At 41.0% G+C, this 14,166-nt stretch overlaps 2 protein-coding genes across 3 annotated transcripts in view; one reads left to right on the top strand and one right to left on the bottom strand.

Moving 5' to 3' along the window:
* Window positions 1-2,769, bottom strand: part of LOC125898743 (uncharacterized) — a 233,730-nt gene extending 230,961 nt beyond the window's left edge. The window contains exons 1-3 of one of the 2 annotated variants that reach the window (XM_049592669.1): window positions 2,410-2,769; window positions 1,663-2,058; window positions 1,575-1,618 (exon numbers count right to left, since the gene is read on the bottom strand). The gene's annotated coding sequence lies outside the window, so the exon portion shown is untranslated. Of the gene's footprint in view, window positions 1-1,374; window positions 1,531-1,574; window positions 1,619-1,662; window positions 2,121-2,409 lie in introns of those variants that run through there. The other variant, XR_007450648.1, reaches the window with a different exon arrangement.
* A 1,586-nt stretch (window positions 2,770-4,355) lies between these two features.
* Window positions 4,356-12,496, top strand: taf9 (TAF9 RNA polymerase II, TATA box binding protein (TBP)-associated factor). The gene is made up of 7 exons (XM_049592718.1): window positions 4,356-4,442; window positions 7,057-7,138; window positions 8,059-8,195; window positions 8,530-8,664; window positions 8,761-8,842; window positions 10,054-10,167; window positions 12,061-12,496. The coding sequence occupies exons 1-7, from the start codon at window positions 4,407-4,409 to the stop codon at window positions 12,219-12,221; spliced, it is 747 nt and encodes a 248-aa protein (XP_049448675.1). The 5' UTR covers window positions 4,356-4,406; the 3' UTR covers window positions 12,222-12,496.
* Window positions 12,497-14,166: the final 1,670 nt, after the last annotated feature.

Genomic DNA, 14,166 nt, shown 5'->3' with positions numbered 1-14,166 from the left:
CGACTTTCTCTTAAAACAAATTCTGAATATTCCTCCACCTCTGGAGGAGATAAACTGACATTTAATTTAACCTCAATTAAAATATTTAAAGACATAATGAATGAACTCTGTAAACGTCAGACTGAGTTTATAACATTGAACTGTTTGTTTAATATTAAATTTATTCTTTTGGTTTCAGTTTCAGCTGCACGTCTCTGATATTCATGTTTTAATGTGTGTGTGGAGGTTTGAACTTTATTGTTTGTTTTATGTATTTATTATGTTTCATGCTGAAGTCTGTTTTATTCAGCGACACATTTTCTACCTGAGGAAGTAAAGTTAAAAGCTGAAGTTCTCTCTATTAATTATTGGCTCTATTTATTTACTTATTTATGAATTCACTTAGTTTCAGTCTGTCAGTGTGCGACTGCTGAAATTAACTCTGGATAAATTATTTTATCTCTGTGTCTTTAAATGATTAATAAAGGCAGAAGGAAAACACAGCACAAAAACAGACATTAATAAATCACAGAGCAACAGTCTGCACCCACATTAATTAAAGTGTCGTTATATTAGGGCACTATATCAGGGAACAGTAAAAAAAAAAAAATAAAAGAAGAAGAAGAAATAAATTGAATAAAACAAACAAAATGAAATAAACTGATAATTCCCTCAGCCCATTATGATCTGTATTCCCTCAATAAAAACAAAACAAATTTAAATAAAAACTGGAGACAAACTCTGACCTCTGCCAGGTAATAAAATATTCACAGATAGTTTTATGTTTGAGATCAGAAACTGTCTTTAATAAGAAGTGAAGAAAATAATAAAATAAAGTAAAATCCTTTTTTACAACATTGTCAAGAAGAGAGAAAGGAAAATTTATCAGTTGTTAAATTCACCGTCTGTAGTTAACACACAGACAGACAGACAGACAGACAGACAGACAGGAAGCAGTGAGGTCAGCTACAGGTCAGCAGCTTCAACTCCTTCCTGAACTGAGAGCAAAGACAGAGGAGGAGGAGGAGGAGGAGGAGGAGGAAAGCTGACTGACTTAGTCTGACCTGTAAACATGAGCAGAAACTTTTAAAACCAATAATCCATATTTTTATATCAGTACTGAGCTGCTGAGTCTCAGCTCATTAACACTCAGTGTTCACTTTATTAGGAACACCTGAGCAGTTTATTCCAGTTTAATACAGCAGCTCTGCCATAAATTCTCCATTCACATCAGATTTGTTGAAACTGTTGGAAATGTGAAAATTTAATTAAATTACAGTTCTTATTAAAGTCACAGTATTCTATATCATATGGTGATGGGAGGCTCCTGTGTTTTCATTCATTCATTCATTCATTCATTCATTCACTTTCCAAGCCTTTTCCAGCTGACACTGGGTGAGAGGCAGGGTTCACCCTGGACAGGTCACCAGACTATCACAGGGCTGACACATAGAGACAGACAACCATTCACACTCACATTCACACCTACGGACAATTTAGAGTCACCAATTAACCTGCATGTCTTTGGACTGTGGGAGGAAGCTGGAGCACCTGGAGGAAACCCACACTGACACAGGGAGAACATGTCAGAGCACCTGGAGGAAACCCACGCTGACACGGGGAGAACATGTCGGAGCACCTGGAGGAAACCCACGCTGACACTGGGAGAACATGTCAGAGCACCTGGAGGAAACCCACGCTGACACGGGGAGAACATGTCAGAGCACCTGGAGGAAACCCACGCTGACACAGGGAGAACATGTCAGAGCACCTGGAGGAAACCCACGCTGACACAGGGAGAACATGTCAGAGCACCTGGAGGAAACCCACACTGACACAGGGAGAACATGTCAGAGCACCTGGAGGAAACCCACGCTGACACGGGGAGAACATGTGGGAGCACCTGGAGGAAACCCACGCTGACACTGGGAGAACATGTCAGAGCACCTGGAGGAAACCCACGCTGACACAGGGAGAACATGTCAGAGCACCTGGAGGAAACCCACGCTGACACAGGGAGAACATGTCAGAGCACCTGGAGGAAACCCACGCTGACACGGGGAGAACATGTCAGAGCACCTGGAGGAAACCCACACTGACACAGGGAGAACATGTGGGAGCACCTGGAGGAAACCCACGCTGACACGGGGAGAACATGTCAGAGCACCTGGAGGAAACCCACGCTGACACAGGGAGAACATGTCAGAGCACCTGTAGGAAACCCACGCTGACACAGGGAGAACAGGTCCGAGCACCTGGGGGTAACCCACGCTGACACAGGAGAACATGTCAGAGCACCTGGAGGAAACCCACGCTGACACAGGGAGAACATGTCAGAGCACCTGGAGGAAACCCACGCTGACACGTGGAGAACATGTCAGAGCACCTGGAGGAAACCCACGCTGACACAGGGAGAACATGTCAGAGCACCTGGAGGAAACCCACGCTGACACGGGGAGAACATGTCAGAGCACCTGGAGGAAACCCACGCTGACACGGGGAGAACATGTCAGAGCACCTGGAGGAAACCCACGCTGACACGGGGAGAACATGTCAGAGCACCTGGAGGAAACCCACGCTGACACGGGGAGAACATGTCAGAGCACCTGGAGGAAACCCACGCTGACACGGGGAGAACATGTCAGAGCACCTGGAGGAAACCCACGCTGACACAGGGAGAACATGTCAGAGCACCTGGAGGAAACCCACGCTGACACGGGGAGAACATGTCGGAGCACCTGGAGGAAACCCACGCTGACACAGGGAGAACATGTCAGAGCACCTGGAGGAAACCCAGGCGTGGGGAAAAATATTTGTAGCTTTGGAGGGTCAAAATAAATTAAAATAAAATCAGATTTAAAAAATGAAGTCACACGCCAGCCAACCCGTCCTCTCCTCTGATAAGTAAAGAACAGTCCATTAGAGACTTTTCAGATAAAACTGTTGCAACAGCGCCTCATAAAAATTCACCAGAATGCAGGAAGTGAGGTGGAATATTTCCTCACCCTCTCCTGAACATGTACATTTACACACCAGTCCTGAGATCACATGTATCAGCACCCAACGGCTGTTTGACGTGATGTGAGTCAACACTTTTATCTCTGCCCGGATTTGAGTGAAGTCTTTTGGGACCGTTGGTAAAAGTCATTCAGCTTTCATCTCTCTTTATGACTTCTGGGAAAGTTTCTTATCAGCTGAGCTCAAATATTTCATTCAGATGACGTCTGTTCACCTGAGTCCAAACACCTGATCTGATCTGATCTGATCTGATCTGAGAGACACTGCTAATAATCTGAAAAACAACATTAATGTTTGAGAGGATCTGAAACTGAGCTGTAACAACAGAAAGCCTGCAGAGGGCGCTACAGGGACACATACTGCAGTACAAGTACAAGTGTAGTAGTTAGTAGTGAGTACTTCCTCCTCTGCTCTGTAGTATGTGCAAAGAGCATGGACACCGAGAGGCGAGGCTCCGTTGAACTTTTGCCAACAGCCACTAGGGGCGCTGCCGCCATCTTGGACTGTTGCGCCCAGACAACATGCAGGATGTCAAGGAGAGAGGAGAGAACAAGTAAAAGAAAACAGTGTAGTGCAATTAACTGCAACAACTATCAGTGGAACACCCCGCACCTGGCCTTCCACCGTTTCCCGAAGGATCCCGACAGGTAAGAACTCCTGAGGTGTAAGTTTCAAAGTGTTTTAATATCAATTTAATATGCCCGTTTTGGAGGGAAGATATATATATATATATATATATACATATATATATATATATATATATGGCCTCTTGGACCATTTATATCAGAACTGATTACTGCTTTAGCATTAAAATATATCATATTAAAATAGCCTATATATTATTATTATTACTGTCCCCTTACTGTACAAACTGTAAATAAATCTTTATTCCTGACTATGTGACGTCACCATTAATGTGTTTGTAGTTAAAATACTGATTTTTGTTTTTAATTTTTTATTTTTTGGTAGATTGGCTTATGGGGTGATTTTGAAGGAGTAATTAAGTTAATCTTCTCATAAGTGGATGTAATATGTAGAGATGCCATCTAGGCTGTTTTTCTATATTGTGCTTTACAAAAACGTGAAAAAGCAGCTGTGACCAAGCTATCACGAGGTGAGTAGCATTGTAAGCATAATTAATAGCGATATACTTCAGTTTGTCTGTGTGTCTTTGTATGCAAGCGGGTCTGCTGACAGTCCAAAATGGCGGCGGTAGGACGAAACCATGGGCGAGTCTGTTGCTATGGGGCGTTCTGTTGAGCGTCGCCTGTTGGTGTCCGTGCTGTTTGATGTGTGTGCTATGGATGATGTAATGTCGGGTGTGACCAGCAGGCGTCGCTCTGCAGCGCTCAGTTGTTGTGAAACCGTAGAAGAAGAAGCTGAACGGCTTCGCTGCGGGGAGAGTCAAAATGTCTGCCCCTAAAACCATCCCTAAAGACGCTCAGGTATTTGATCATGAACTGTGTTTATTCTTTACTTCTCATTAATCTGCGGGTTACATTAACGCTTCTGTTTTTATGTTTCTGTTAACATCGACAAAAGATTCATATATCTGAACATGTAAACGTTAGCTAGCTTGTTAGCTAACGTTAGCACTGGATTACCGTTCAAAACAACGGCCACCAGCTAGCATGTTAGCATAGCCGTTGGGCTCCGGTGGAAAGGATCTGTTCCGGTGTAAACACGAGCGACCGGTGTTCGTGTTTTACACCGTTACTGCAGATGTGTCTCCGGTAGAGGACGATCAGCGTTACCGGTCAGTTTAGCTCGTGTTGTCGGAGAGTTTAACACCGAAACTCCGGTAAATGAGTCCGTTAAACAGCCGGTGTTACGGTGAAACTGGTCACTGAGCTCAAAACAAACCACAACATGTGTGTTTTAACAGTTTACTGAGAGTTTATATTAAAGTGTGAATATTTATGACGGTCTTTGCACTGTGTCACAAACTCAGACACTCAGAGAGAAAAGAAACTTTAATGTTTATTGAGTTGTAGCTTGTGTGTGTGTGTGTGTGTGTGTGTGTGTGTGTGTGTGTACAGCCACAGGTATCATTTATATTAAGACTTCATGTCTTCAGTCAGAAAGATAATGAGAAAAACAAGATGAAAAAGTTGAAAAAACAGTCATGATTACAAATGAAGATTTTCACTGTCTTACATTATTAATTTCTCCCATTCACTTAAAAAAATCTTTCACTCTGAGTTATTTTTCTTTCTCACAATCTAAATCTCGTATAATTTCTAACCGTTGTTCTGTAGTTTAATATAATATGTTGTTAGAATAGCTGTTTTAATGAGAGGCTTGACAATATCATATTCTCATGGGACAATGTTATTGCAGTTTTAAATATGGTATTCTGAGTATTGTGAAAAAAATTAAACTATAAATTATGTCCCCAAAGGAATCCAGTCCATTCATCTCACGTCATCATTTTTATTGCAGCAAAATGTTTTTAGTGGACTGAACAAGCAGTGATTAATTATTGTAGTAGGCTACTAAAAGTTTAATTTGTAATTTTTATATTAATAATACATATAATAAAGAAATTGATACTTGGCGTCCATGTCATGATACGACTTTGCCACACAGAAGAATCATGATATTTTTCCCCACCCTCATGATAATCTGTGGCACACTCATATATATGTCAAAGGTCTTTGCAAGACTCCGATTTTTACATAAGTGAAAGTAGTAATGCTACGGAGTAAAATACTCACAAGTCATGAGTAAAAGTCCAAAAGTAGCAGCGTCCAAATATACTAAGGAGGGTGTCTAAATCTGTCTAGTCTCCTGTCCTCTCTCAGATAATGTCCTGTTATCGTCACATATGAATCCTCTGACCTTGAAGTCCAGGCGTCACAGGTTAACGCCACCCTTCCTGCTGTACTCAAAGGTTCCTCAGCTTTATGCTTCACTTCTCTGTAGAGCTTGGGTACGGCTGTGTCGGAGACAAAACATGGGGGCGGAGTTACATACCTGGGTTCACGTGTTTTTAGCATGTAACAGAAGCCTTGGTTTCAACAGCACTGTATGGACACAGGTCTCTGCACAGGAAGTAGGTGATGGACTGTGTTATTGTCTGATGGTAGTTGTGTCGAGCTAAGTGCGTCCAGTGTTGGTTGATTTTTCAGTGGAGCGTGTTTAGCGTTAGCTTGACCGTCAGCAGCTAACACTATCTCTGGGTGGTGGCGTGTGAGGTGCTCCTATGTTCGTAGTATTCCAACAGTATTTTATTCTCATATGACACTGCTGTAAATCACACGTGTCATATCCAAGTCCTCCTTCTTTGTTAAAAAATCCAAAATAAGTCCAGATGTTTGATTTAAACACTGACGGCACATTTCTGATTTCTGTCTCCGGTGCCTCCATCTTTGTTTTGACGAACTTCCTGCCACATGCCAAGGCTATTCAAGAGAAGGCTGAGACACGGGGTCAAACATGGGATTGCACATGCGCAGTAAAATCTGGTCTGCACTTCCTCAAAGGCTCAGTAGATGGTGTGAGACCGTGGAATAAGGGGGATGTGCATACATGTCATTTTCACAGCTTATTATTGGACTGTCACTGGTGGCCTGCGTCGTAGGTGAGAATGACAGAGATGCAATTCCGACAACTTCAGGTAGCCGCCGTCCAAAAGTCCAAGCAGACCGCACCAAGCGCACTCCTTGATCCCCTGAGCGGATCCTGCGTTTTGTATCTAGCGCCCCTGCTGTCACCCTCCAGCATCGCAGCTCAAGTTACACTGCGCATGTGCAATCCCCCCATGTTTGACCCCGTGTCCCAGCCTTCTCTTGAATAGCCCTGCCACATGCAGCAGGCTGAGACCTCTGCTGACCTCACCAGGAACAAAACATCAGCACCATCTAGTGGAGCGAAAAGCAACTGATTTTATTGTTCTAGCACCAAAAGTTTTATTGAAATGTGTGTTTGTAAAAATAGATAAAGTCTATAATAAAAGATAATGTGCTGAATGGATTTTTCCCCTCCACTCCTGGTGTTTCCAATATGCTGCTGCTGACGTGATGATGTGATCTGATGAATGTGAACTGTATGTTTCAGGTGATGATCCAGATCCTGAAGGACATGGGGATCACTGAGTACGAGCCTCGAGTCATCAACCAGATGTTGGAGTTCACCTACAGTAAGTCAGAGACACTCAGTCCGTTTCCATGACATCAGAGGAAATGGACTTATTTAAAATCCCTGTAAACATGTCAGTGTGAGTGAAATGGTCCTGCAGTGAATGTGTCACAGTGGGACTAACACACCCAGATCACGTGACTCCTGCATGTATACAGTCAATCAGACCCAAACTGGCCGAGGCGCTCTGAGCATGCTCCACAGTTTCCGCCCCGGGCTTTGACCCGGAAGTCCAATAGCATTAAATGTGTAAGAGAAGAAGAAGCCGGTAACAACATGGAGAAATCTACATCCAGAGCCGTGACTTTTTGGACGCACCAAATGTACAGAGCTGTAAAGTTGTCCACCATGGTAGCAGTTAGCTGCTAGCTAACCGTAGCTAACTTGTTTGTCCATTGTTTGGTCTGTGACGTAATAGGTCAACAGGAAAAAGGTCCAATACTAACAAGCTGAAAGGGGGCATATCTCCACCTATCGTAGAGGAGTCGCACATACTTGGCTCAATAAATGGATTCCCCTCCCGTGCTTGTATACTGGGACAAGGACAGTAGGCCAGTTAGATGTCCTCGTCCAGCTGGGACTGTAGCTCCACTTCACTGGGACTGGAAACACACTGAGTGTTCTTACATGTGAACATCAGTACAGAAGCCTGTAATGGACATAAACATAAACTGCTGAGTTTGTCTGTGGAGTTTTCAGACTGTCAGTAGCCCCGCTGAATGTTTGTGAGACTGAAAGTTATCAAATATTGATGTAAACAGGATTTTAAAAATAAATCTGCAGATGTTTAACAAAGCAGGAATTCTGTAGGAAACACTCAGAGTTTTATTAAATCTGTCAGTCCATCGATAAATGAAAGAAACACGATGTATAATTTTTAAATGATCGTCTGCATCACTCAGCTGCTGTTTGTGTTCACAGGATATGTGACCACCATCATTGAGGACGCCAAAATCTACGCCACACATGCCAAGAAGTCCAACGTGGACGCAGACGACATCAAACTGGCGATCCAGTGTCGCATGGACCAGTCATTCACCTCGCCGCCGCCACGAGACGTGAGCCTCTACTGTCCTCATGTTTACTGTCCTCTGAGTGTCAGAGTTACAGTCATCACATCATATTGTGATGTCATGACATCCTCTGGCGTCTCGTTTAGACTCTGGGTCAGTTTTTATTGGAGCAGCTGATCAGGTCAAAACTCAGCCACAGAACAGAGAACGACTTTATGTGTCAGATGTTTCAGCCTGTGGCCATGAGTCAGAAAACAACAGTCAGAACCCGATGAAATCTATTTGATTTATTTTTACAAATTCAGTTGTTTTTCCCCAAATGTAGTGGTTTCCATTTGAATTGTTCTGAATTCTTCGTCCTGCTCCGCTGTGTGTCCAGTTCCTGTTGGAGGTGGCGAGGCAGAAGAACCAGACTCCCCTCCCGCTGATCAAACCCTACACAGGACCTCGACTTCCTCCAGACCGCTACTGTCTGACGGCGCCCAATTACAGACTCAAGTCCATCCAGAAGAAGGTCGGAAGTTTTTACACAAGTTTTATTCTGTGACGTTCTGTTTTTCTTTTGTTTTTTTTTCTCCTCATCAAACCTCCGATTGTCTTTTCCCTCCAGGTCTCGTCGTCTGCAGGCAGGATATCGGTGCCTCGCCTCAGTGTCGGTGCTGTCACCAGCAGGCCGAGCACACCGACCCTCGGTGAGTGTGGTCATGTGACAGAGTCGCTGTGATGCAGCTGTGAGGCTGCCGAGGGTGCTGCACACTGAACACCGTCAGTTTATCTGAAATCAGAGCTCAACTGTTCTCAGACAGTTTATTTCTCACTGTAGTGTGTCAGGAGGGGATTGTGGGAAATGAAGGACCTCTCTAACTGACAGACTGCTGACAGAGAGAATATCTCATCAGTATTTTATCTCTTTAAAAAGATTTTAAATTTGACCCGGAGGAGGAGTGTGAGACAAATGAGGCTAACACAGGAAGTTAAAGATCTTTATACAATGTTTAAATGATGCTTATATGTGGTGCAGGATTAAATGTAAAGCAAACATGTGAATGTAACTAAAGCAGAAGTTTGTCAAAAAGGGGATTGTGGGACATGTAGGCACTCTAACTGAAAGAGAAGCCGGTCACATGATCATAATCTGACCAAAACTTGATATTTGAAACCACTAGTCTGTATTAAAAGGTTTAAAATATCAATTAAATGTGTTTTAGATCAAATTGATTTACTGATTTACTTTAAAACCAGTAAGTGAAAACAGAACCAGTGGCACCAGTATGAAGTGTTAGTCAGGAGTAATAAATTGCAGTCACAAAGTATTTAGCTCATCAAATCATTTCACTTTTTTCACATTTTGTTACGTTAAAATTGTTTAATTCATTTTCCCTCATCAATCTGCATTCAGTACCCCAAAATGACAGTGAAAACAGAATTTTAGAAAGTTTGTAAATCTATTAAAAAGGTAAAACTGAAGTATGATGTGCAAAAAAAAATAAAATCAGTTTTTAAAAAGAAAAAAACTGAAATATCACATTTTTAATAAATTTGCAGAAAACTCTACAACTCTATTTTTATAGAGGACGAAGGCAAATATTTTTTTAAAAAAAAATGTATAAATTAAAAAAAAATCTGTTTTAAAAAGGGAAATGGAAATATTATATTTCTAATAAATTCACACAAAAATACCAAAAATTCAGTTTTAGTGTTCATATTTTTGGGTGAGTGAAGATCGATGAGAGAAAAATGAATTAGAGTGACTCATGATAAAGTGAAAGGATCTGAGTACTGCGTGAATGCTCTGTGTTTTCTTCTTATGTTAGACGATACAGATGTGGCTGTTTATTTATTCCCAGTCAGACCAGTCTGTGTGTACTAGACCAGTGTGTTCTGACCAGTGTGTTCTCCACAGGAACTCCGTCTGTCCAGTCCGTCACCACTAAAGTTGGAACTCCAGTGTCTCTGACGGGACAGAGGTTCACTGTTCAGATCCCACCGCCCTCTCAGACGGCCACCACCAAAACCAGTAAGAACCTGTTTCCTCCCAGTTACTCATTTAAACTCTGAAAGCAGAGTGACCTGATACAGGACTGACACCAGTGTGTTTATATCCACGTCAGAGGTCAGGCAAGAGAGCTGCACTTTATTCAGTCAGGAACAGCAAATGAAACAAAGTACACAGATATGCGAATTAAAAAAAAAAAAAAAAAAACCCGAAATGGTATTACTTTTTCATCATTTAGTTAATCTCTCTAATAAACTAACTCAAAAACAAAATGAATACATTTAAGCTTTAATATAGTAATTTTATTAAATTATAAATATTGTGCAGGTTTTCTTGATGTGGCTGCGTTCAGACAGCATCCAGCAGTGAAAGTTAAGACACAATGAAAATTTAATTCAGTATTCATTTTGATTATTGAAACGTTTTTTTACATGAGAACAAGCAGATTCATAAACGGATAAAGACACAGCGGTTGTGGTGGTTGCTCACTGTCACCTGTGGTTGCCTTGTCATTAGCGCAGTGTTGTAATATTCAGTTATCACAACAGCCTGATAATAACAATACCATTCAAAGTGTTAACAGTTTAATAGTCGTAGACACTGGAGGATGTCTGTATAATGTGAATGTCAGTGGACCAGGAACAGACCCCTGTGGCACTCCATCACTGTTTCAGCACCATCACACTGCTGCTGTAGTTAAAAGTAAAAACTTAAACCAATAAAATAATAAATAAATTTCACCCTCAAATCCAACAGTAATAAGAACTGAACAAGAACTGAAAAAATATTTATTTTTGTAGTCAGGTGTCAGAATGAACACTGACGGCATGTGAGTGTTGTGTCACATTTTTTCAAGACCAGTTTTGTTTGCTGCATTCATTCATCCTGTTCATGCTGATTATTGAAGGAATAGGTTTAGGTTTAGTTTATTTGCACAAACATGTATAGACAGGGAAAAAAATTGCAAGTTTAAAAAATTGTGCAGGAGAGGTTAGAAGCCAAAAATGGTTTATGAAGATATCTCCCCTGTTAAATAACAACAGTCGGACAAGAGTTCCAGACTAAGAGCTAATGCAAAATTGTTAATGATGTACAATTTGCAGTGTCAAAAAAACAAACAAATGAATCAGTGAAGTGTTGAGAGTCTTTTGTTTTATGAATAACAATAATGTAGATGAGGATTGTAGAGATGGAAGCAGGTTGTTCCAACGAGATGCTCCTCTATATTTCAGTCAATATTGATTATGAGAGGTCCAACAATATGGAAGATAAAAGTCCTGAGAGTGTCTTGTGAAATATGAGTGAATGTCTGAGGAAGACTTCAAAAAGTTCTGGAAACGCTCAGCAGGTCATGAGTGAGATGTACATATTTATACATGAATACAGTCTTGTTTATGTTCACATTAAAAATTGATATACTTCCTTACAATAAATTTCTAGGGGTCATAGTAGATGAGAAGCTGAAAATTTTGGCTTGGGTATATTTTTTAATTTTTGTCACAAAATATCACCGCTTTCAGTTTGTCGAAATGGAGAGAGTGACGATTGACTATGGTTTTATTTTGTCGTCTTTCATTAAGACTCTATCGAAGTCTGTTTGCACTGATATGATTTTATTTTTCTGTAATTAATTTTCACATCACATCAATGTCAGATAAACTTTAAAATATATTTCTGCTCATGACGAGGCGTTTGTCCCCAGTATGAGCAGGAGGAATGATTACGTACAGCAATATTTTTTTCAGCCACGCTTAAGTGTTGTTTAAAGAAAGAATTAAAGTGTGGACTTATTTTATAAGATGTTACAATATTGTTTTTTTTCTTTTGAGTAGAAAAACCCTTAAAAACCGCCGTCACATTTCTGACCTGTCAGTGAAAACAGTTTAACCCTTCCTTCTTTTCTCGTCCTGACAGCCACGCCGTCCACGCCTGCTGTCTCCAACGTCCTCATCAACCCGTCTCTGATTGGCTCCAAGAACATCCTCATCACCACCAACATGGTGTCACAGAACTCCGGTGGCGGCGAGTCGCTGAAGAGGAAGCATGAAGATGACGATGACTACGACGCTTTATGACAGCGCGACTAAAGAAGGCTCTTTTCAATAATCCTTAAAAAATAGGTCGACCCCTGCCATCGTCTCACCAGACACTGATCCAGATCTGAAAGAACTTGTCTTAGTTTAGTTTTTTTAGAGCGTTTGTTTAACCAGAGACGACCTGTGGCTCCAGACTGGGAGTCAACCAGTACACCCAGTCTGCTGGCAGGTCTCAGATCAGACTGTGGATTCAAACAGAAGCTTCAGTAAAACAGAGGAAACTTGATTTACAATAAACTGTGTTAAAATAAAAACTGAGCTGCGTCCATTTTTTATTGTATTTTACACAAACTTTACAGGAACAGTCCACGTTAAATGTGTTTTTAGAATTATGTATGATTGTTATAATTTTCATTGGCATATGAGCCATTAGGTCCATTAATGATGTGATGACTTTATCCTGAATCGTGTGTTTAGACTGTAAAAAATGAGTTCCTAATATGTCTGACATTTAATGATCATTGAGATATCACTGCAAAGACTGAACATTTTTACTGTGTAAACCGTCATTGCCGTAATATTAATGACTTAAAATAGTATGCAACAAAAATGTCATGAAAACTCATAGTAAAGTATCTTTTTAAGGCCATAAATAAAGTATTCAATGAACATTTTCAAAAATAAAGTTACACGAAATTATGCAATTGAAATTTGATGAAGGCGTGATTAAAATCATGAAAAATTTCATAGTATGTTGCCAAACATTACAAAAAAGGTCAGTATGTCAACGAAAACAACGTGAAAATGTCAATGTCTCTCTGTCATAGTATAGCATGTCATCAAAAACCACGTAAAAACGTCATTGTATAGTATAGAATCACCAGTAGTAGACTGTACCAGAAATTACGTCTTTACATGGTTTTTGACATACTAGACTGACATTCAAAAATCATTAATGATGTCATAGAAAAGTTTTGTTATAAAATCATGAAACGTCATAATATATTATGTGACTGTGAAATCGTGAAAAAAATAGTAGTAATAGTATAATAGTCATGTCATTCAAAAAAACCTCAAGAATGTGACACTGTCATATATCATTACAAAAACATTTAAAATGTTGTATGTTGTTAAATAATCATCAAAAAATGTCATAGAACAATCAGTCGTTCATATCATATGATATCATATCATAGTATGTGGTTGTGAAATCATGCAAAAAGTCATGTTGTCAAAACATCAAAAATGTCAATTTATTATTTTGTTATGTCGAACAATCATCGAAAATCTCAAAGTGTAGTATGTTGCTCAAAAATCAGCGAAAATGTCGTATGGTCTTCATCTTCCTCTTCTTCTTTGGGCTGTTCCCTTCAGGGGTGGCCACAGCCAATCATCTGCCTCCATCTAACCCTGTCCTCTGCACCCTCTTCTCTCACACCAGCTGACTTCATGTCCTCTCTCACTACATCCATAAATCCTTGGTCTTCCTCTCGGCCTCTCGCCTGGCAGTTCCAACCTCAGCATCCTTCTACTGATATATTCACTGTCCCTCCCCTGAACATGTCCAAACCATCTAACATGAGCTGTCCCTCTGATGTCCTCATTCCTGATCCTCTCCATCCTCATCACTCCCAAAGAGAACCTCAACATCTTCATCTCTGCTGCCTCCAGCTCTGCCTCCTGTCTTCTCCTCAGTGCCACTGTCTCTAAACCAAACAACATGGCTGCTCTCACCACCGTCTTGTTCACCTTTCCTTTTAATCTTGCTGCTACTCGTCTATCACACATCACACCAGACACTTCTCTCCACCCGTTCCAACCTGCTTGCAGACGTTTCTTCACCTCTCCACGCTCTCCGTTCCTCTGGACGGTTGACCCTCAGTACTTAACATCCTCCACCTTCTTTACTTCTGCTTCCTGTAACCTCACCGTTCCGCTTTGGTCCTTCTCATTCACACGCGTATTCTGTCTTGCTACGACTAAC

The sequence above is a fragment of the Epinephelus fuscoguttatus genome, linkage group LG12, assembly GCF_011397635.1.
Source record: "Epinephelus fuscoguttatus linkage group LG12, E.fuscoguttatus.final_Chr_v1".
Classification (NCBI taxonomy): Eukaryota; Metazoa; Chordata; class Actinopteri; order Perciformes; family Serranidae; genus Epinephelus; species Epinephelus fuscoguttatus.
The sequence above is the reverse complement of the archived record's forward strand: the minus strand, read 5'-3'. Positions and strand labels throughout refer to the sequence as shown.